Consider the following 22,873-nt stretch of genomic DNA (forward strand, 5'->3'; position numbering starts at 1 on the left):
GGGAATTTTCATTTCCCTGCATTTATTTAGATCTCATGTTCCTGGCCTCTGGAACAGGGAGAAAACTGTACGAAAAAACAAAAGTTTTGAAGATAATGGCGTTGAGGGTCTGATGGTGTTAGATTGAGAAAAGTGTTACAAACAAACGGATAACCAGTGCGCCTGAATCAATGGCGTCCACCTGACGGTTGTTTCTCAGACGAACTTAAATCCCCCTCAATCAGCGGCATCTTTGGTGCAAGGGAATTCTTCCCCACTCGAAATAAATTTTTAAGAGTTGCTTTGATCGTTTGGAGGATGTATGACCCGGAGGAAGGTAAGAGAGATTGCCAAATCGCATTCGATGTTTAGTGTTATTGTTTTGGTCTGGATCATGTCTGCTTTGCTGACGCAGCAAACCCATATAGGTGACAGCACCGATTGATCCAAAAACATTGAACTTATTTTTCGTTCACGTACTTAGACGTCTACGATGAAGACGAGTCAGAAGATGTCACTCCAGATCTGTGGCAGGAGGCCTGTTGGATCGTTATCAGTTCGTATTTCGACGAGAAAGGTCTTGTCCGGCAACAACTGGACTCATTCGATGAGTTCATACAAATGTCCGTACAGAGAATTGTAGAGGATTCTCCTCCGATAGAACTACAAGCTGAAGCCCAACACACTACTACAGAGGTTGAAATACCGGTAAGTGTACCACTATGAGAACTACACAAGATCCGGGGTTTTCATTTGTACAGTCTGATTTTTTGTTGTCAAATTGTTGTTATTAGAATAGTACTGTACTAAGACAAAGACCTGTTATGGTTGATGATAGTTTTCAGTTGATTGTTCCCACAATATCAAACATGTAGGAAGTCAAAACTTGTGGCACATATTACTGTTATTAGCCAATATTGCTACAAGCACATTGTTTATGACACTCAAACTGCTCCAGTTGCAATAGCAATACTGCATACTTTGCAACATTGTGTGTATACTTTAAGTGTTAAAAATGTGGAAGTCTGGATGCCAATGTGGTCTTTAAAGTTTAACTGTGAGTGGAGGTGTAAATCGAAACAATACCATATAGGAACTAGACTAAAATGTGGTTGACAGTAAATGAAATAGTCACAGAAGCCATTGATCAAGTAGTACATACAGTATATACTGTAACATGTATTTGTTTTTGGATAAAATATAGACTAATAGTACATATACATAATTCCTTTCAAATCACATTAGGGTCTGTGTATACATGATCCACAAATATATTATTCAAATTAGTCTCCATCATTCGCAACAACCTGTTTAGTAATTCGCTCTACTGTATGTAACTGTCATAAACAATGTGGTGCTTGTAGCAATATTGGCTAATAATAGTAATGCAGTAATATATGCCACCAAGTTTTGACTTCGTACATGTTTGATGTGGGAACAATCACAAAGAAATGATAGTTAGTGGTCTGAGGTTGAACCCAGTGTATTTCTTGATATGACCTTGACATTGAACTGACATGTAAAATCAAACTCTGACATTGAACCTGAGTGCAAAACTCACATCACAAGTTCACTCACTATCACATTCAAATATCTGTAGTACTTGTCTTTGGCAATGTTCTCAGCTTGTAGTCATGACAACAGTCATCCTCCAATAACAATGGTATGTATGTGATATGCATTTACATAACATTTTACTAAATTAACAGTGTCATTTTCCTTTGTTTACAGCCAAGGTTTATATTGAAGTTTGAACAGATTTATCTGTCTAAACCAACACATTGGGAGAAAGATGGCGCACCAAGTCCTATGATGCCAAATGAAGCCAGACTCAGAAACTTAACGTAAGTATTACATTACAATATTCTGTGCGTATGTGTTACAGTGTACACTTTGTAAAAATGGAATTGTTTACCCAGTGTCTTATCTGTATTGTCGCCGTTGTAAAGTAATGGGGAAAAGGCATCCTCTCATTTGTGCATTGATTTGCCACATCATGCCCAAGCACACTTTGCCCAATAAGGGCACTTGCGTGAATCGTCCAATCGTTATTTTCTCCAAAAAAGGCAAAATAATATTTTCTAATGTATTTTAATGCCATAGGGTATATGATACAAACATTACAGACTGGATATATATTTTGCAGATCTTGGTATTATGGCTTACAGGCCTTACCAAGGCCAGACTTTAACACCGTTCAACCTCAACCCATATCCAGTCCGTGAAGTTTATTACAATTCTTAGTTAAAAGATAGTAACTGACGATAAGGGATATATTGAGATGTTTTTAATGTCCTATAGCTTGATTTCCATATTAGGGTCTGATTACTTGCTTTACTTTGACAGATATTCAGCTCCTCTGTATGTGGACATCACCAAGACCATTATACGAGAAGGAGAAGATCCGATAGAAACTCAACATCAGAAAACATTTATCGGCAAAATTCCAATTATGTTGAGGTCCACATATTGTCTCCTCAGTGGTCTTACAGATCGTGATTTAACAGGTAATCAGCTAGTTTATCTGGAACTATACTTTCCAGTGTGTTTCAGCAATTTGATAAAAATAACTGAGCACAAGCGAAACCATATTACCGTCCAATTATATTGTGCAATAAACATACACGAACCATTAATAACTACTATTGCCTTTGCTAGCATATACAGGAATATTTATCTAACGAGAGCCCAGTTGCACAGATTTTGCATGCCTTGTGTATGTTATGGAGAACACTGACTTCAATACGTGTGTGTATAACAATTTGTGACCAATTATGTATCCTTCATTGCTGTCAAAAATGTATATTCACTGTACTGAAGTATTCTCCTAGTAATTTACATTTGAGAGAAGAAACATATGTCATTGCTTTTTTTGTTACAGAATTGAACGAATGTCCATTGGATCCAGGAGGTTATTTCATTATCAATGGATCAGAGAAAGTACTCATAGCCCAGGAGAAAATGGCTACCAATACGGTGTATGTGTTTGCCAAGAAAGATTCCAAGTATGCATACACAGGGGAATGTAGGTCATGTCTTGAACACTCATCAAGACCCACCAGTACACTATGGGTACACATGATGGCTAGGGGTGGTCAGGTATGTTGTCTTGTCAGTGTGATAAAAAAATTATGAATTTGCCAAAAGGGTATAAGAGATACCCTTTTTGTGAAGTTTATAATTTTTCTGAAATCCATTGTCATTACCTCTGAAAAAATTTTGTTAGTTGAAGACATTTTTAGAATTGACTACTTTGGGAAGGTCACATACTAGTCTTATATTATAATCAAAGTAATCATATCTAATGAAACAGTTTTAAAAGATGTCCCTGTTGCAACTTAAATGAAGTTAAAAATGTTTAAACGATTTATCTTGCAGGGTGTGAGAAAGAGTGCTATTGGTCAGCGTATCGTCTGTGCACTGCCGTACATCAGACAGGAGATTCCAATCATGATTGTGTTCCGTGCCTTAGGGTTTGTGTCTGACAGAGATATTCTAGAACACATTATCTATGACTTTGATGACCCTGAAATGATGGAAATGGTAAGGAGAGTGTCTGTTGAATTTGAAATATCTGTTATGATGTGTGTTGATAATTTTTTTAGCCATGTTTGAAATTTCAATGTTGATACAATAACCTTGCATCAATATCCAATCTGTTATGATACACTTGAAGTAGTTTATGTCTTTGTTGAACATATGTCGGTATTTCATACATTTTGAGTGTGTGCTTTTATACTTCATGAATGCATAACTTTAAATGAATTAACAAACTCATTTTTTTTCTTCTGTGTTATTCCTAGGTCAAACCATCGTTAGATGAGGCATTTGTCATCCAAGAACAGAATGTTGCCTTGAATTTCATTGGTGCTCGTGGTGCCAGACCAGGTGTGACGAAGGAGAGACGTATCAAATACGCCAGAGAAATCTTACAAAAAGAAATGCTGCCTCATGTTGGTGTTAGTGACTTTTGTGAAACAAAGAAAGCATACTTCTTGGGGTGAGTAACAAATAGTACATATGGGAGTCATTAAACAAATGGCATGTTTGGTAATTTGCATTGTGTATGGAATAGTGATGGTTTAGTTCTACGAATACTAATTTTAGGTTTAAAAAAATTACTGAACAGTTATCAGGTTTTCTTTTCATTTAACTTATATATGGATAGTTTGAAGTTCAAATTGTGGTAATTAAAATCCTGTATTTCCCAAATTGTAGTTTGTTGAGTACAAACAAATACTCCCCTGGTAGAAAGAGGATTTGAACGGACAGCTGTTTACCCTTATGAGGAGATAATGATTGTGTATTTGTTATGGTCTTAGATCCCAAGTTACCACATGAAAGTCAGTTCATTTGTCACTTGCACAGATTTCCACACTGTGTATGATAATTTTGATGCGAACAACTTATCTAAAATACCTTCTCAAGAGCTCGCGTAGATTTTACCCACTTCTTGTCAAAAACACTGAGTATGTATTACAACTTTGCAACATTTTTGAAATCATAAATTTATTTAACCTGTGATCTGTTTGCATGATGGAGAAATAAAGATGGAAACCTCCCCGGGGCAGTTTGTGTTTGATTTGAGTAACTTTCTTTTTTGAAAATGCTAAAATGAACTCTCTCTAGCAGTAAACTGTCCATACAGACTGGATGGTATTTCTAGCCATACATATATTTCCAGGGCTCGAAATTCGTTTTTTTTCTTGGTAGCCCAGGTGGGCTACCATCATTTAAATTTGGTAGCCCGAGAGCAGTGACTGGTAGCCCATATGCATACATTCCTAAATTAATGCTGTTTGTGTATATATGTAACTATATGATGTATTGAATTCAATGATTGATTGAATAACTTGAGAGATCACATTAACGCGTTATGTGTGCCATAATTGAACTGGGGATGCAATTTTTTGCATGTATGTGTCTCTGGGGACGTGTCATAAAGAGGGGACATGTGAGGCTTACTGTTAGTAAACAACGTACGGTTATTATTGCAATGAAGAATAAGACATCTAGTCGCAGTTCTTACTAGTAACTATTAGCTAAATCTCTTGGTGCAGTGAGACCTGTAAAATTTGAATATGGTTCAACGTATGGAAAACGTATTAACAGTTTCATAAGCCCCATGGCCATTTCCTGATGTGGAGACTACGTCTTGGGTAGTTTAGAAACTATGTGCTGTTATCATTATCTATCCACGTGATTGGTTACTTATTAACAGACGGGTTAGACAGGATTTGTATTAATACATGACGGCCATTACGGCAAAGGCCCTTCCATTCATGGGCGAAGAGATAATCAAACAGAGTCTAGACCACATCGGCAGACGGTCCATGATGAAAACTTCACTCAGATAAATTCAAACCATCACGTCACCATTTCATTCTCACTAAAACTTCAACTTTCTTTTGAGCTTTGCTACTACTACTAGATCAAATGCATTACGTGAATTTTACCATTCACCACTGCATGCTCTCTGTGGTTGCGTAAGCGTGGTTTACACACGGAATGTTTTAGGCATCTTTCAAGAATAAACGAATCTGTAGGACAGGTGTATACCAAGTTAACAGTTCTCATCAGCAGCATAAGATTTTATCAAACACCATTACAACTGTGTCTCTGTCAAGTTGAAAGTTAAAGCTGTCATTCATGTGATGGAATTTAGTTAATGCAGTGCTGTACCGAGAGTGTACTGTACTCAGACTCTGAGAAGAGCCGAAAGGGCCCGGGCCGGAGATCATATTTCCAGAGAGTGATTACCATGGAAAATTTAAAGTATAGAAAGATAACATTAAATCGCTATACAGAATATTGTTGCATATAAATGTTTTGTTGTGACATTTTGGAAGTACAAGCTGTGTGTACGATGTACGGAAGAATGACGTGTACAGTGTACATGTATTTCGTGTACATGTGATATACACGTAGTGTGGATGCAAATTTGGAAAAGACGCACTGATTTTGACGCTAATTTTGGGAGAACAGGTCCCACAGGACTGCGACCTCGAAGGCCCCCGGCCCGGAAGGCGTCGGAGTCAGGCTGTCACAGTTTCATTCAAAACTTAGTAGCCCAACTGGGCTACCACTCACATAATTTGGTAGCCCAGAGACAAACATTGGTAGTCTGTGGACGCGGGACTACCGCGAATTTCTAGCCCTGATTTCATGAAGACACTTCTAACAACTATGATGTGTTTGTTGATAGGTACATGGTACACAGACTGCTATTGGCTGCCTTGGGTCGACGCGAGTTAGATGACAGAGATCACTATGGCAACAAAAGATTAGATTTAGCTGGTCCACTGCTGGCTTTCCTCTTCAGACATCTATTTAAGAATTTAATGAAAGAAGTGAGGATATATGCACAGAAATTTATTGACAAGGGAAAGGTAGGTCAACTAGTATTTTTGCTTCTTTTATTAGCCCCCAATGGGCACCATGGGGTAATTTTGGGGTGATTAACCCCCAAAGTTCACTGTAGGGTAATTTTGGGGTAAATTGATTATTACCCCAAAAGTGAACTCTGGTGTTATGCAAATTCGCCAAATTCAAAATGGTGGTCAGAACTTAGAATGGGTAAAAACGTACATAGTGATGACAATAGAATAATAATAATTTATTTCATTGAAGGTCCACAGCAAATCATACAAAGAGTGTGATATTTTACATGACCTGATTTGTAAAACAGCTAATATGTACAATAGATAAATAAATGTTGTTATAAGAAATGGAAACATTTATACGTGACAGGTTCATTCACATTTGGACAAAATTCTCTCGTTTTAAAAGACTTAGAGATATGAAAATTGCTGGTTGAAGTATATGGTGATGGTTTGTAGTAGAGAGAAGGGACATATCATGTAGAAACTGAAATTGATTACATTTTCCACTGTTTATATTGCCAGGATTTCAACTTGGAATTAGCTATCAAGACAAGAATAATCACAGATGGGTTGAAATATTCCCTTGCTACTGGTAATTGGGGTGAACAGAAGAAGGCACATCAAGCCAGAGCTGGAGTTTCACAGGTACTGATGTTTGGTTATCAGGAATTGTACTGTAGTGTTTCCACGTCAGGGAATATTGTTTGGTATCTTGTCTTGAATGTGGCAAAGGCAGGCTAACTTTATATGTTTGATGGGGTAATTTCTGCTGCATATTAAAATGTACTTGTTGTATTCCACTTATCTATTCTACTGAAGCATGCTAAAAGGGTATTTTCATAAACTTTCATGGGTTCTGGAATGTCATTTCATGATTTCACATCACATAAGTTAATTAGCATAATTATGAAGAAACACCAAGTTAAAACTCTGTTTCACCTTCATAGTTCTAATACTGGTTCACTGTTGCATCATGAGACTTGGCAGACAAAATGAATGAGATGAACATGGAATAGTCAAGACTCCTAAGTGCTTATTACCTTCATGCTGAACAACACAGCATATCTTACAGTGTAAAGCTTGTGTTACTGTGATTGATTCTGTTTTAATCGGCATGATTAGTTACCAGTGTTACGTAGATATTATTATGATTTGTTGATCATACAATACTAGTTCATGTTTGCATCATTTGTGTATCATTCAATTCTAAAAAAAGTACTTGACCTGACCTAGTACCTTTGACTGCTGTGCATACAAATGATGCTGTTCTGTTTTTTGACATATTCAACAAATTTGACATATTCTGATGTTGTTTCCTCTTCTGTAGGTGTTGAACAGACTTACCTTTGCATCAACACTATCACATTTGAGGCGTTTGAATTCACCTATTGGTCGGGATGGTAAGTTAGCCAGACCACGTCAATTACACAACTCATTGTGGGGAATGATTTGTCCTGCTGAGACGCCAGAGGTGAGTTGTACCACAATATTTTTTCCATGTCTGTATGGTCTGTCTGTGTGTGTGTATGTATGTGTGTGTGTGTGTGTGTGTGTGTGTGTGTGTGTGTGTGTGTGTGTGTGTGTGTGTGTGTGTGTGTGTGTGTGATTGACTTACAGTCAAAGTTGTCAGACCAATAAAAAACAAACATTGCATAGATAACAGGGATGGATAGACATGTGGATAAACATGATACAATTGACACATAATGTATTGTATGTCTAGACACATAGTTGTATACCCTCAAACTTCATAGTAAATGCAATGTTTACTATGTTTTGTCCATGACAGGGTCAAGCTGTAGGGCTTGTCAAAAACTTAGCCCTGATGGCCTACATATCCGTAGGATCCCAACCCAGTCCAATCCTGGAATTCTTGGAGGAATGGAGTATGGAAAACTTGGAAGAGATTGCACCATCAGCCATAAATGAGTAAGTGGGTGACATACTGTAAAGTGGCCATGGCACAAGAGCTCTTATAGTATGGGTTCTTATAAGTCATATGTTGTCTGTATGAAAAACATATTAAGAGCAACTACCTCAAGAACTGTTTCATTGGAATTTTCTGGACAGAGACCATGTCAAAGATGTCATCAGTGGTAGTGAGAAAGACAAAATTATCGCTTTCAAACCTCTGTTGTGATGATGAATCTCATCTCTCTTGTCATCATTTGATACACAGAGCAACAAAGATCTTTGTGAATGGTTGCTGGGTTGGTATCCACAGAGAACCAGAACAGTTGATGAATACACTAAGGAAGCTGAGAAGACAGATGGATATCATTGTATCAGAAGTAAGTATTGGTGTCTGTAATTTAGCACTTTGAGTTTAGATAGCAAGGTGTTTAATACAAGTGAAGGATTTTAGGTAATGAAGTATTGAAGTCATTGTAGTTGAATTGTGATTTATACTGCCATTTTCATGTTAGTGTTCACTGGCTCTGTTACAGCCCACTCATGTTAGTGTTCACTGGCTCTGTTACAGCCCTTTTCATGTTAGTGTTCACTGGCTCTGTTACAGCCCACTTCATGTTAGTGTTCACTGGCTCTGTTACAGCCCACTTCATGTTAGTGTTCACTGGCTCTGTTTGATACAACCAGTAGGAGACTGCACACTTTAAGATAGCAAGATTGCAATTTCTTACTACATATGTGTAAATGAAATTAATCTTTTAAACATACTCAGCTCGAAATGCCGTGGGAGCTAGGGAATGTGATGGATAGCACGCATGCTGACATGTAAACATTGCTCATTGAATGCACTGATGTAAATGTTTCTTATTTAAGGTGTCGATGGTTCGAGACATTAGAGAGAAAGAAATCCGAATTTATACTGACGCTGGCAGAATTTGTCGACCCTTACTGATTGTGGAGAAACAGAAATTGCTGTTAAAGAAAAGACATGTTGATATGTTGAAGGAAAGAGAGTATAACAATTACAGGTAAAAATATTTATATATAGGTAAATGATTACTTGGAAATGGTAGCTGGTATGTAAGTTGACATGGCCATCTTGGAAATGGTAGTTGGTATGTAAGTTGACATGCCATCTTGGATATGGTAGCTGGTATGTAAGTTGACATGCCATCTTGGAAATGGTAGTTGGTATGTAAGTTGACATGGCCATCTTGGAAATGGTAGCTGGTATGTAAGTTGACATGGCCATCTTGGAAATGGTAGCTGGTATGTAAGTTGACATGGCCATCTTGGAAATGGTAGTTGGTATGTAAGTTGACATGGCCATCTTAGAAATGGTAGCTGGTATGTAAGTTGACATGGCCATCTTGGAAATGGTAGTTGGTATGTAAGTTGACATGGCCATCTTGGAAATGATGGCTGGTATGTAAGTTGACATGGCCATCTTGGAAATGGTAGCTGGTTTGTAAGTTGACATGCCATCTTGGATATGGTAGCTGGTATGTAAGTTGACACGGTCGTATTAGAAATGAGACCTTGTATTTCAGTTGAAGTGTCCATATGGAAATGGTAGCTGGTGTGTAAGTTGACATGGCCATATGGAAATGGTAGCTTGTATCTCAATAGAAGTTAGCTCAGTGTTTGTTGTACATAGGCTCAAAACATATTTTGGTACATTAAATCTGCCAAACATTGTTTTCTAATAGCTAAACATTATGGGAATATTATGTTCATTTTAACTTTGACAAGCTTCAAGTTAATTGAGTGTTATTTTCATGTTAAACAAAGATATTTTACCAGCACCTCTGCCTTATTAATATTTTCGTTTATATTGTTTCAGTTGGCAAGATCTTGTGGCTAGTGGAGTGGTAGAATACATAGACACACTAGAAGAAGAAACAATTATGTTAGCTATGACACCAGATGACTTACAAGAGAAGGGTATGGGTTATTGTTCAACTTACACCCACTGTGAAATCCATCCATCTATGATACTTGGAGTATGTGCATCTATTATTCCATTCCCAGATCACAACCAGGTAAGAAGCGCCAATAATCTTGTAAGACTTTGGATCTGTGATTGTGGGGTTTGCTGAAGAAAGCTAAAGGGTGATGAGTACCTCTTAGCACCCTCAGTGGCGATGTTCGGTTGTTAGTAAGTAGGAGAGCATGAGGGGATCCAGCAGCTAGACTAGAGGCATGAAATCTATAGCAGTAGCAGTGTCTTTGTTAAGGTTTGGGAACTTGAGTAACAGAGAGGAAAAATCTGGTAAAACTAGCAAAGTTATCATGGATAATATGTACTGTAATTTTTGAGGTGTAACTCCAGTAAAATACTTTCATATTTGGCCATAACAACAACACTGAGTAGTGGGAATGGATGTAAGTGTGTGGTTATGTGAAATACATGAAGTAATTACAGCTGTAAATGAAAAGAAGAATTGCTTGAATCTTTAACTAGTTTCGCACCTCAGTGGGCTTTTTCAAGAAGTGCTATCTCACGTGATCTGTAGTACCTACGGAATGGTGATGTAGAATTTACAGTTTTAAACAAGTGACAACCCCTTGTCGACAAGTAAACCAAATTCTCAGTCTATCCAAGAGAATGTTAACCTGAAGAGTATATAATAATTAATTCCGTCATTAGGCAATTGTTGATGTCCATTCAATTCATGTATTTAACAATGATAATATATACATAGTACAAAAGTTTACTACTGATCTATCCAGTGAACCTTGAGACGAGAAAACCATTGAGAGAAAAATGACTGAACACATTTGCAATTCTTAATTTTGACTACGTTAAGTGCAAGACATGATGAGGTATTACATGTATAAGAGTGCCTATGAACGAGTTGACAATGTTTTGACTATGTACACAACATTAACAGGAACCAAAACAGTGCAGGAAAGAAAATGGGGAATGGGGAAAAAAGAGAACTGGGGAAGACTGATGTTGTCTTGTTCTCAGCCTGCATGTGCCTATGAACAACTGTATTTGTGTGCCAGTTTGATTATGTAAAGTGTCTGTGTGTTTGCTTTCAGTCTCCTCGTAACACCTACCAGTCAGCTATGGGAAAACAAGCCATGGGTGTGTACATTACCAACTACCATGTCAGAATGGACACACTGGCACATGTACTGTACTACCCACAGAAACCACTAGTAACCACCAGGTCTATGGAATATCTACGTTTCCGAGAACTACCCGCTGGTATTAATTCAATCGTTGCTATTGCATCATACACTGGATACAATCAAGAAGATTCTGTTATTATGAATGCATCTGCTGTTGAAAGAGGATTCTTCAGGTATACTATAAATTCTTATACATAGGTTTATCAAGATATACAATACAGATGATGTTGTCATGGTGTTACACTTAATGTGACATGACATTTTTTTACACACAGAACTTCAAATCCAAAAGTAAGAATTATATAGGTGCCACACACAATGGGGGATGTAGAAGTATTCAAGTGATCATGTTTATTGTCACTTAGAAAATGAAAGTTTGAAATCATTAAAGTCATCAATTCATGTGTAATGTTTTCAGCAGAAGCCTATTTCTACTGCATTGTGAAAGAATAGTATTAGCTTATCACTTTCAATGTGATTGGGAAAAGGATCCTGCTGTGTTTGTTGTGTCTCTGTTATTGTTAGTCCAGAGTTGAAATTTGTCTATTGTTGTGTCAAAAACGTATCTTGTGAGTGAAACACCAATCTAACATTGTTTTTAAGTTGTAAATTCTGTTGTATTTGACCAGTGTTGAACAGAGTGAAACACCAATCCAATGTTGTTTTTACTCAAAATTCTGTAGTATCCAACCAGTTTTGAAGAATACTGAAAGGGCTATAGATTTGACCCATGCCCACTCCCTTGTCTGTGTACTAACAACCCAAACTCATTTTCAACACTATAGCAAATATGTGCATGTTGCTTTATTATGCGAACTTATCAAATATAACCAAAGACAGATGTTTAATTTGTAAAGAGTTTCTCTATGTCCTTGCAGGTCAGTTTTCTACCGATCCTACAAAGACCAGGAATCTAAGAAGGGTCTGGACCAGGAAGAAGTCTTTGAAAAACCAAATCCTGAGTCTTGTCAAGGTTGGTAGACTAGTGTTATATTTTGTCTTTTTTATACAACATTGTTAACGTGGTCATATGAAGGAGGCTTGGGTAATGATTTTTGGATTTTAACAATTTTATCATGACTTCCTACTTGAAAAGTCATTGTGAAACAACATACATGTATGCCAAGTCCTTGTTAGTTTCTCAGTAAATAGCAAAAGATTGTAAGACCATGACATGTTTGAGGGCTATATACAAATAGACTGAAAGATTCATTGGTGTTGGTGCCTCCTGGTAATCATTAGCTAAAACAAGTAATGAGTAATTGAAGGCGTGTACACATGATGAATCTTTTGAGTCTACATTAGAATGTACCACCAAATGTGATATATTTATTGATGTAGTATCCCATCACTGCCTCTCCTTATTTGCTGTTTGTATTGTCAGTCAGTTCTTTGATGTGTACGTACTGTATCTCCAGTGGGTATGAGAACTGCTGTGTTGTAGCTCAGTTCTTTGATGTGTACACATTGTATCTCCTGTAGGTATGAGAGCTGCTGTGTTGTAGCTCAGTTCATTGATGTGTACACCTTGTATCTCCTGTAGGTATGAGAGCTGCTGTGTTGTAGCTCAGTTCTTTGATGTGTACACATTGTATCTCCTATAGGTATGAGAGCTGCTGTGTATGACAAACTTGATGATGATGGTATCATAGCACCAGGTAGTCGTGTGTCTGGTGACGACGTTCTGATTGGTAAAACTGTAACACTGCCTGAAAATGAAGATGAGGTAAAATTTTATTTTCATTGACTGCTGGCCTAACATATATAATCATGACAGAGAATAATGTTATGTCTTGCTATCGCGTAGGCATGTTTGCTGACTCCCTTGAGACATTGCATGTCTATGGAAGGACTTCCACTGAAAAGTTTAACTCTGTTCTGTGACAATTTTGTACATAGTGTGTGTGAAGTGAAATGAAATTGCTCTCCAGTAAGTTTATGAAAAATGTCTAGTTCCTGGAGTGTTCTCTGGAACAACTGTTTTTGTTTTCATATCAGCTAATAGCAGTATTTAATATTATCCTACAAATAGTTGCACAATGCATATTCATGATTCCAAAATGTGTATTTCTTGCATATATATAGTCATGAATATGGATTTTATTTCTAAATGAATATTCATGTCTGGTAATACCCATGGTGCAGTGGTGTACCACTGATAGAAAAATCAACATACGAAATAGTAGTTTCAGTTTGGTATTCTTGGCAATTGACCAAAATTTACACGATGAATGACTCGCCAGAACTCAAAGTGTATGAAAATGTCTTTTTTTTCTGGAGTGGCATCCCCTTCAATGTTTGTTACAAACTCCAGATATACATGTTACTTGGTGATTGCCCTGAGATCACTTCCTGTTTGTTTTCATTTGACTAGCTTGAAAGTACTACCAGAAGGTACAGTAAAAGAGATTGCAGTACATTTATGCGTAGAAGTGAGACTGGTATAGTGGATCAAGTCATGGTCTCTATCAACCAGGAAGGTTATAAGTTCTGTAAGATTAGAATCCGATCTGTCAGAATCCCACAGATTGGAGACAAGTTTGCCAGTCGTCACGGACAGAAAGGTACTTGTGGTATTCAGTACAGGCAGGAGGTGAGTACTACATCAGTTTATCAGCAATTGGAAATAATAGTTAAGTATTGGTATTATGAGACATGTCTTGTGACTCTTACACGACTTCAAAAACTGCATTTTTCTGTCAAAATCCACTATTTTTAGCAATCTTTATGTACCACCATGTGCTTGAATTTGTAGAGATACTGATGGGAAAAACTGATAATGAGCAGTATGAGAATAAGACAATATTTATTTTGGTCTCAAAATGTGCAAACTTCACCACTGTCGAATAGTAATTTTAAGGGATTTATTTTTTTTCACTGAAAAGAGAAATTGTCTGTTTTTCCTTGACCTAATTGTCATTGATTTAGGAAGGTATGCATAGCAACTATGAGTAAAAAAAAATTCCAAGTGGATTTTATTTTAGCAGAAAACCACACCTGTGCAAAAAGAGAAATAATTTCCAACTGAAAATTTTGTATTTCATAGCATATGGTAGTACTTGTAACAATGTGAGACAGACAGACATGATGTGTGTGTGTGTGTGTGTGTGTGTGTGTGTGTGTGTGTGTGTGTGCATGTGTATGTTTTCAAAGACATTATGAAGTCTCCTAGTTAATTTGTAAAAAATGAATTGTGATTTCAACATTTCATGTATGTGACTATTTGCTGTTTTATCTGTTGTTTGACAGGATATGCCATTTACAGCGGAAGGCATCACACCCGACATCATCATCAACCCTCATGCTATCCCCAGTCGTATGACAATTGGCCATTTAATTGAATGTCTCCAAGGCAAAGTGTCGGCTAACAAAGGTGAAATTGGTGATGCAACTCCATTCAATGATACTGTAAATGTACAAAAGATTTCTAATTTATTACACGAGTATGGTTATCATCTCAGAGGCAATGAGGTAAGTTGTACTCTTTCTTTTCAGTTACAGCCTCTGTATATAAGGTGATTGTCTGTCTGTCTGTCTGTCTGTCTGTCTGTCAGTCTGCCTGTCTGTCTGTCTGTCTGTCTGTCTGTCTGTCACTATGTCAGTCCCTTCATCATCTCATTCTCTTCGGTCTGTCTGCGACCTCATTGAATTAATTTAATCTCCTTTGTGTCAACTTTCGTTCTCCATTCATCATTTACAACATTTTGTTTGGGGAATCAGTGTTTTTGCTTAGGTTGGGGAACCCTGGTAACAGAAAGGGCAATATGGTAAAACTGGCATAGTTTCTAAATACATTGAACCATAATTTTGGTGTCGAACCCTAGTAAAATGACAGGGGAACTCAGGTAGATTTTACCTGCTTACAATCCTATGGAACCCTAGTAAAATGACAGGGAAACTTGGTAGATTGTACATGCTTACAATCCTATGGAACACACTGGTAGGGATCCCTGGTAAGATGACAAGGGAACTAAGGTAGATTTCACCTGCTTACACCCGTTAACAAAAACACTGGGAAATCCATGTGGTATGTTTAAATAAATGCTATTGTATACTATCCAGGTGTTATTCAATGGTTTTACCGGAAGGAAGTTGGGAACACAAGTTTTCCTTGGACCAACATACTATCAACGTTTGAGACATATGGTGGACGACAAAATTCACTCCCGTGCTAGGGGGCCTTTACAGATCCTGAACAGACAGCCTATGGAAGGTAGATCACGGTGAGTGTAAACATTAACCCATTCCTGTATGCTAGGGGGTTACAATAGATCCTGCACAAGACAGCCCATGGAATGAAAGATCAACGTTAACATAAAAATGAACTAATTTTTGTGTGCTAAGGGCCTCTACAGATCTTGAATATGTCAGCCCATGGAGGCTAGCTCACAGTGAGTGTAAAAATAACTCTTTTTGTTAGGAGGCCCTCTATAGCTCCTGGTGAGAATAAAGATCAATATGTTACTGTGCTAGGTGGCCTCGACAGATCCTGAAAACAGAAATCTGTTTTTAAATACGTAAAATTTGATTTGTTACATTGTATCTCTACAGTGATGGTGGTCTTCGTTTTGGTGAAATGGAACGTGATTGTCAAATATCTCACGGATCAGCACAGTTTCTACGAGAACGTCTGTTTGAAGTGTCAGATCCATACAGAGTACATGTTTGTAATTTATGTGGTCTGATCGCCATTGCCAATTTGAGGAACAATACATTTGAATGTAGGGGGTGCAAGAACAAGACACAGGTGGGTGATAGTATTTGGCCGCGATTGCTCTTTCTCATCTTAATGTTGAAATTGGTAAAACCCCCAAACATCTAACTTTTTACTATTTTTCTTATTGAAAAATTCACCAAACATGATCACATGACTAAACCTTGAGCATTGCATTATGTGTCATAGTATAGTACTATATGAAATACTAAACCTTGTAAGTCAAACTTTCAGGAACGTATAAAACATTTGAAAAATTGATTATTGTCGGAAATAACTTACTGCTTGGGATGGTTAAGTGATATTGGGTAGCTGCCTATTAAATATGATTTACTGAAGTTTTGGTTATGGAGTGTCAAGTGATACAGGGTGTCAAATTTCAGAATAAAAATTTATCACGTATTTAATTAATTATGATATGTGGTTATGTATGACCTCCTATATAATACTGTGATTGATAGTGGTAAAACAATTATTTTATGATTATATGCCAATGTTAGTATCTCTATGTAACATTAAATTTTTTGTTACGGTTTCAGATTTCACAGATACGTATGCCATATGCATGTAAGCTGTTATTCCAGGAGCTGATGGCCATGAGTATTGCACCTAGAATGATGACTGTATCGTAGTGTCTGATACTGTTAATGCTGGAGACTGCCAAGATGAGCAAATCAAGATAAATGGTTGCTCAACGAACTTATGATGACATTACTAGTAGTAAACAGGGACTGTTTACCAGTAACTGGTCTTACTACAATGCAGGGGAAATATGGTCTGATGGTGTCAGTGCTTGTGACTGAACAGATCAAGGTGATCTTGCTATGATACCATCAACTAAGACCAGTGTGCCCTCTAGCGATAGCCAAATTTTGTTGTTGTGAGTCAAAATGAGAAAAACTGGGATTTCTTGTGAGTCACCATATAGTAAGAGATAGGGGAACACCAAAATTTTGGTGCGTCACTAGAAATTGTGTGCATCGGGGGCACGTCAAATTGGCTTAGAGGGCACACTGTTGTTGTCATGTTGATGATGAGATGTGTACATGATGCATCGCAGCACCTAATTGTAGATGACATCTGGTAACCATGATCAAGACATTGATTGCTTCATGTCGGTGCAAAGAACAGAATAGTGTGAATACTGCGATATAAGTGTGAATACAGTATTTTGGAAGACCGAACTTCAAGTGCATATTTTTTGAGAAGAGAGAAGTATTTTACCCCTAGTGTGAGATATACATGACGTTTGAGAAGTACTACAGGCAGGTGTAGTTTGTTATCGATATTTTGGGAAAACGTGAACCAAAGTCAGTAACATCCTGCAAGTGAAATCCCAGATCGGCCGTTTTGAGGACTTTCCATTGACTTACTACGAGCTACTTGAACAGCCATTACCAATCTGACTTGCTTCTCTGAGGGCGCTGTGACATGGTTTTTGTATTTCTTACGATTTATTATACAGTGGCTGATGAAGTAACTGATCTCATTTTAGTGCAGGAAGTATGGAATGATTATCATGGGATCTAGAAGCAGCAGTATTTGGTTGATACAGGAACTGAATGTAAATGTAAATAAAGATTTTAAAGAGAGAAACTCGTAACCAGTAAAAGACATAATCATGGCAAAGCAAATATTTTCATATACTCAATGCAGTGAATCTTGAGAAATGTATTGTTGTTTTCCCTTGAAATAAATATTTTGACAGCTTTTCAAGATGAATTAAAGATGTAACAGAAAACAATTGTGTGCATTTGAGTTTTGTTGATATCTTATTCGTAAGCATTTGTAAGCAGTGTATGTATTGGCCTGTCAAGTTGTATTCTTGGAATAAAGTTTGAAAGTTGTATTCATGGTCAACCCCAGTACATTTGACCAGTTTTCATTGATAACTTGATATCATTATGTAAGTTATCATCCATGTCACTGTATAAACATACCGGAATGATAGACACACAGCATCTTGACTTGTCAAGGAATTGTTCCAGCTGTGGGAGACTGCATATTGAAGCCTGCCCTCTTGAGGTGGGAAGATAGACACAGTAAACGCACCGTAGCTCATCTCATCCTGAAATGATGTCAGTGGTTCTGAGATGTATTTCAATGGTTAATGCCATACATCTACTGTGCTTTGTAAACTAATGGTCAACTTAAATATTTCAAGCATTTGATGACTTGTAATTATTTTTTTGAAACATTTGTATTTGAAATAAAATAGTACTTCATATGATATGACATATACTGACTCAGTTATGTTACTCTTTGTATATTATGAATGTTAATTCTGTTAACAGATATCTCTGTGTATTCAAGTTTACAAAAGTCACAGTGTCAACCCAGTATGTTGTATGTGTCAAGTCTTGTATTTCAGTGTCAAGTGACTTATGTAATCTGCCCATCCCCCCTCCATCCCCCCTGAAATATTTATCATAGTCGGGTATTCTAGTAGATTGCTAGTCACTTTGTTCCAAAACTAACTCATCCCATTGTCAACTCACCCCGTCATCATTTTATGTATTTTGGATTTGTAAAATATTGTTTCACTGTCAAGTAGTGGCTTGCCCAATCTGCCACTCCCCTTACTCTTAAATATTGATATATTCTGATTGTGTTTTATTTAAGGGCGGTAAGTAGGTAAAATCTACCGGGGTTCCCACATCATTTTACCGGGGTTCCCCACCTAAACTATGATACATTGCATGGGAAGCACTACCAGTTTTACCTCTTTCCCCCTTTCTGTTACCGGGGTTCCCAAACCTTAGCAAAAACACTATTCTTTGCCCTCAGGAGCCCCCTCCACATGATTGAAAATGAGCATCCACAATGATAGGTTTTTTTGTCCACCCCAACCTATATATTCACCAACAAAACTCAAATACTCGTTTGACAAGTGTGGAAAACCTTGATTTTATCACATTTTTCACCATATAAAAAAACTACAGACTTCTGATACTACATGTTAGAAACTGAGCTTTCTTTCTGTGCTCATTTTGTACATCGCAAGTGGTCTGTGTCCATAGGTCATTTGCCTTCCATGGAAGTGAAAATCATTGTTGAATAACAAGATATACGTTAAGCTAGTCAGTCCAAACTTTCAGACTTCCAGACCTGTTCACTGTTAACAAAATCGACATTGTTTGTACACACACCTGTACTTTATTGGGTATTGGTGGATATTGATCTAGAATTTACTATCAGGAAAGGAAATTCACACATAAGACTAGGTGCCTGGGCACTTGAGATCTATGCGGATGAGGCAATTAGGGGAACTTGGATACTATGTTCATGGATTCACTCGTGCAATATAGCAGCTATGGACATCGACAAAACAATCACGTTTCAGCAGGCGAATGAAACGTAAAAACAAAAGCACAAATGATACTGTTACAGAGGGCGCCCTGTATAGCTATTTCAATCACGGCGAACTGTTGCTTGTTTTGAACGTACACATAGTTTACGAAAGTCCGCCATTAACTTTTATTTTCAGTTTTCTACTACATACACGCCCTAAAAGACTATTAAGTGGAACGTAGTCCAAAGGCTTGGCACTAGGATACTATGTACATTTAGAATATCGGGTAAGTACAAGTTGAACATTTCTATTTCGCCCGCGGCCTCGCCCGAAAAGGTCCCCAGAAAGGTCACCCAGGTAGAGCTTCCGCCTATTTTGTGAACATACTGGTAGACACCGAGGATTTTGCGTATTTTAGCGATTTCGTGAACTGATCACTGCCAGGTACGTGCCGTAGGCAACCAGTGAACGATTAGACATATATATTCATACATTTTACCGGCAAAAACTTTTGAAATAACTCAAATTATGGGAACCCAGTGATTTTAAATGTTTGGCGATAGGCTGACCCCATAATGTTTACGTGTAATGGTATGCGCTTACTTCCTTGTTGCATATGATGTTGAACTATGTACTGGTGTTACTCGTTCCGTCTTTTCCGTGATATTTTCAACTTCAAGTTAAATAAGTGCCTTACCATAGAATAATTTTGTTTCGATTTTGTAACTGGATAACATATTCATATATTTTTGACCACAAATTATTACAATTAGATAAAAGATTTGAATATTCATGATATTGTGTCTGTTAATTACATTATCTGTAGCTAGTGTAGTGGCAAGTTTGAATCTAGAGCGAAAGGTTGGTTTTGAATCTGTCACTACGTACATGTATGGTAAAACTGTACTGGTGTAAAATGGCGTATCATTTTTCAATCAGACAACCACAATATATTCACTGAAAATTATAAAATACCAGTTATTAGATGTTGTACATTTTAATCAGTTGTCCATATTATCCACAAGCAGTACAAAAATAGGTTGAAATTATGATCACCATTTAGGGTGCTGATTTTTGGGTGCGGCCCCAAAAATCATTTTGATTTGATTCATCGTGTATACAGCTACTGAAAATATGTTTACCCACAGGTGATGCAATTATGCGATGTACGATTGATATTATTACAGTAAGTTACTGTACAATTGTACTAAACAAAACAGTTTCAGAGAGTGCAGCTGTAAATTCATAACGTATATACAAATACACATGTGGAGGAAATATATTGGAAAGGACAAAAAAATATATACAAGAAAAAAACTCAACCAGGGAATTCAGACCAGACTTGGTAACCTAGTGAGTTTAGCAGTCCTAGAAACCTTAGAAATGTCTCTAATTATGTAGATAGTGTGAACAAATAAATACAACAAATAGATAGGTGACAAATTTTTGATGTTTGAATGTTTTGTTTATTTCAAATGGATAATCTCTTCAAAAATCCCTTTGTCAAAAATATTGATCTCAAAAAAGTAGACTGCATACCTGTATCATAGTGTATGTGAAGTGAATGACCTTTGACACAGAGTAAACATGTTACTTTCTTCCTAGTAGTTATCATCAGTATATTGACACATACATAGATATACATAAGGAAGGAGTAGTGTAAATATCTAGTATACATAAATGACACATCAGATTGTTGTGTTCTTGATTATTTGTGTTTGACAGTATAGCATTTTAGAAATGATCAGACCTATAGACTTTTTATGGGTAGGTTTAAGAAGTTATATCAGTTGAATGGACTTTTAAGAATGGTTCCTTTACCAACTTAACAGGGCATAAGGTGAGTGTATGTTTGAGGGTGTAATTTTTTTGCTGTAGATTTTAAAGGAATTATACAAGGAAAAATTTGATAACAAAATGTATTGCTATTATACAATGTAATTTGTACTGTATACATATACCTTAAGGAAATATACTGATGTTATGACATCAATTTTACTAATGTACACCAGAATACGATATCAGTGCCATAACATTACATTATGCCAGTGTAGTTTTTATGATTTTCTGTTACTGTTTTACTTTTACCAGTATTTCCACTCAGTCTTTATAAATTCACCTTGCATCACTTTGAAATTTAATGAAAACATTCTTGGTAAATGCGTTCACATTTGTTCATCTTGCGGCGTGCGACAATCCAAGAATTTCGCCTCTATCACTGCAGTACGAGTGCCCTGTCAGTCTCTCTTAAGGGACTCCAAAAGATATTTGGCATATAGTAGGATTAGGGGCAGCCTTTCCTGCCACGCCCACGCCCACTATCGCTTATGTGACCAGAAGAGGGTACCACTTAACCATCCAGTCTGTAGCATCAAATCAATTAATAGCAAGGAAATGAATCGGAAATGAAAGCATTCGTTTCATTCACCTTTCCAAAGTAACTACATTGTACTGCCCTAGTGATTCTTGGAACCATAAACAATGTATTCCCCAATTAATAGCAAATTTTATTTTTGGTGCATCGAAAGAAAAATTAACCACAACACACCGATTAAGTTTTACAGTTGGGTATCATTCTTTACTATATCTTGATTTATATATCTAAAATAGATACACCTGATAATATTTTATTGTTATATGTATAAGAAAGATGTACAATGAAACTGTATCTACAAAATAAGAAATATCAATCAAATATCTAAATTTACATGTTACGATGACAGTGGATACAGTATTAGGTAAAATTTACTAGTATAAAACTACAACATAAAGGATTTAAAATATGAATGGCAGTTGAATAAACAATGATAATATATACTTTGCTTTTGTAATAAAAAAATAACATGTTTATTGGAAAAATGATAATCATCTACATGAAATCTTGAAAAGAAATTATTCAGCATGGAATTTTTTAGACTTAAATTTTTCCAATAATTATATCATTTGACAGTTTTATATGATAATTACCAAAATATAAACCCTGTAAGTATAAGGACTCATTTTATACATTGTAAATTTTAAAATACACAGTCATGAAATATATGTGTGTGGCAGGTGTGGCATGCATTTCTAAGGTAAGGCTTGTGTAAACAAAAATCGATTACACTTGTAACATCTGGCTATATTTACTGTAGTATACATGTACATGTATACTACAGTGTATTGATATATGTTAGATATTGTTGTCATGGTAGTTTGATTGACATTTCATTTTGTTACAAAGTAGCAATACAGTATTCACATTATTCACAATGCATTGATGTAGATTTAGCTATTTAGTATAGAAGTCACAACATTGCCTACACAGTGACAAAGTTGGATAATAGTTTACATTGATACAGGTAACACAGCTGAACACCAAACTGGTGCGCATTTATTCATTTTTTGTCGAAGAACCCGGTCTATTGGATGACATCATTGCGACTTGAGTACGGAATGATGTCTAACGCAACA

General features: G+C 36.7%; 2 protein-coding genes across 2 annotated transcripts in view; both read left to right on the plus strand.

Annotated features, from left to right (window-relative positions):
• The first annotated feature begins 173 nt into the window (after positions 1 to 173).
• LOC144446747 (DNA-directed RNA polymerase II subunit RPB2) lies at positions 174 to 18,270 on the plus strand. The gene is made up of 22 exons (XM_078136573.1): positions 174 to 316; positions 464 to 687; positions 1,711 to 1,823; positions 2,326 to 2,486; positions 2,861 to 3,078; positions 3,358 to 3,522; positions 3,783 to 3,979; positions 6,185 to 6,368; positions 6,885 to 7,007; positions 7,690 to 7,833; positions 8,152 to 8,291; positions 8,542 to 8,653; positions 9,147 to 9,301; positions 10,117 to 10,315; positions 11,322 to 11,587; positions 12,293 to 12,387; positions 13,019 to 13,140; positions 13,789 to 14,007; positions 14,664 to 14,885; positions 15,477 to 15,637; positions 15,966 to 16,161; positions 16,668 to 18,270. Exons 1-22 carry the CDS (start codon positions 298 to 300, stop codon positions 16,758 to 16,760), a joined length of 3,528 nt encoding a protein of 1,175 aa, XP_077992699.1. The 5' UTR covers positions 174 to 297; the 3' UTR covers positions 16,761 to 18,270.
• A 1,326-nt stretch (positions 18,271 to 19,596) lies between these two features.
• The window catches only part of LOC144446959 (cytoplasmic FMR1-interacting protein 1-like), a 32,439-nt gene continuing 29,162 nt past the window's right edge, over positions 19,597 to 22,873 (plus strand). Inside the window, exon 1 of the mRNA XM_078136818.1 lies at positions 19,597 to 19,706. The gene's annotated coding sequence lies outside the window, so the exon portion shown is untranslated. The remainder of the gene's footprint in view (positions 19,707 to 22,873) is intronic.

This window comes from Glandiceps talaboti, chromosome 15 (genome assembly GCF_964340395.1).
Source record: "Glandiceps talaboti chromosome 15, keGlaTala1.1, whole genome shotgun sequence".
In the NCBI taxonomy this organism is placed as follows: Eukaryota; Metazoa; Hemichordata; class Enteropneusta; family Spengelidae; genus Glandiceps; species Glandiceps talaboti.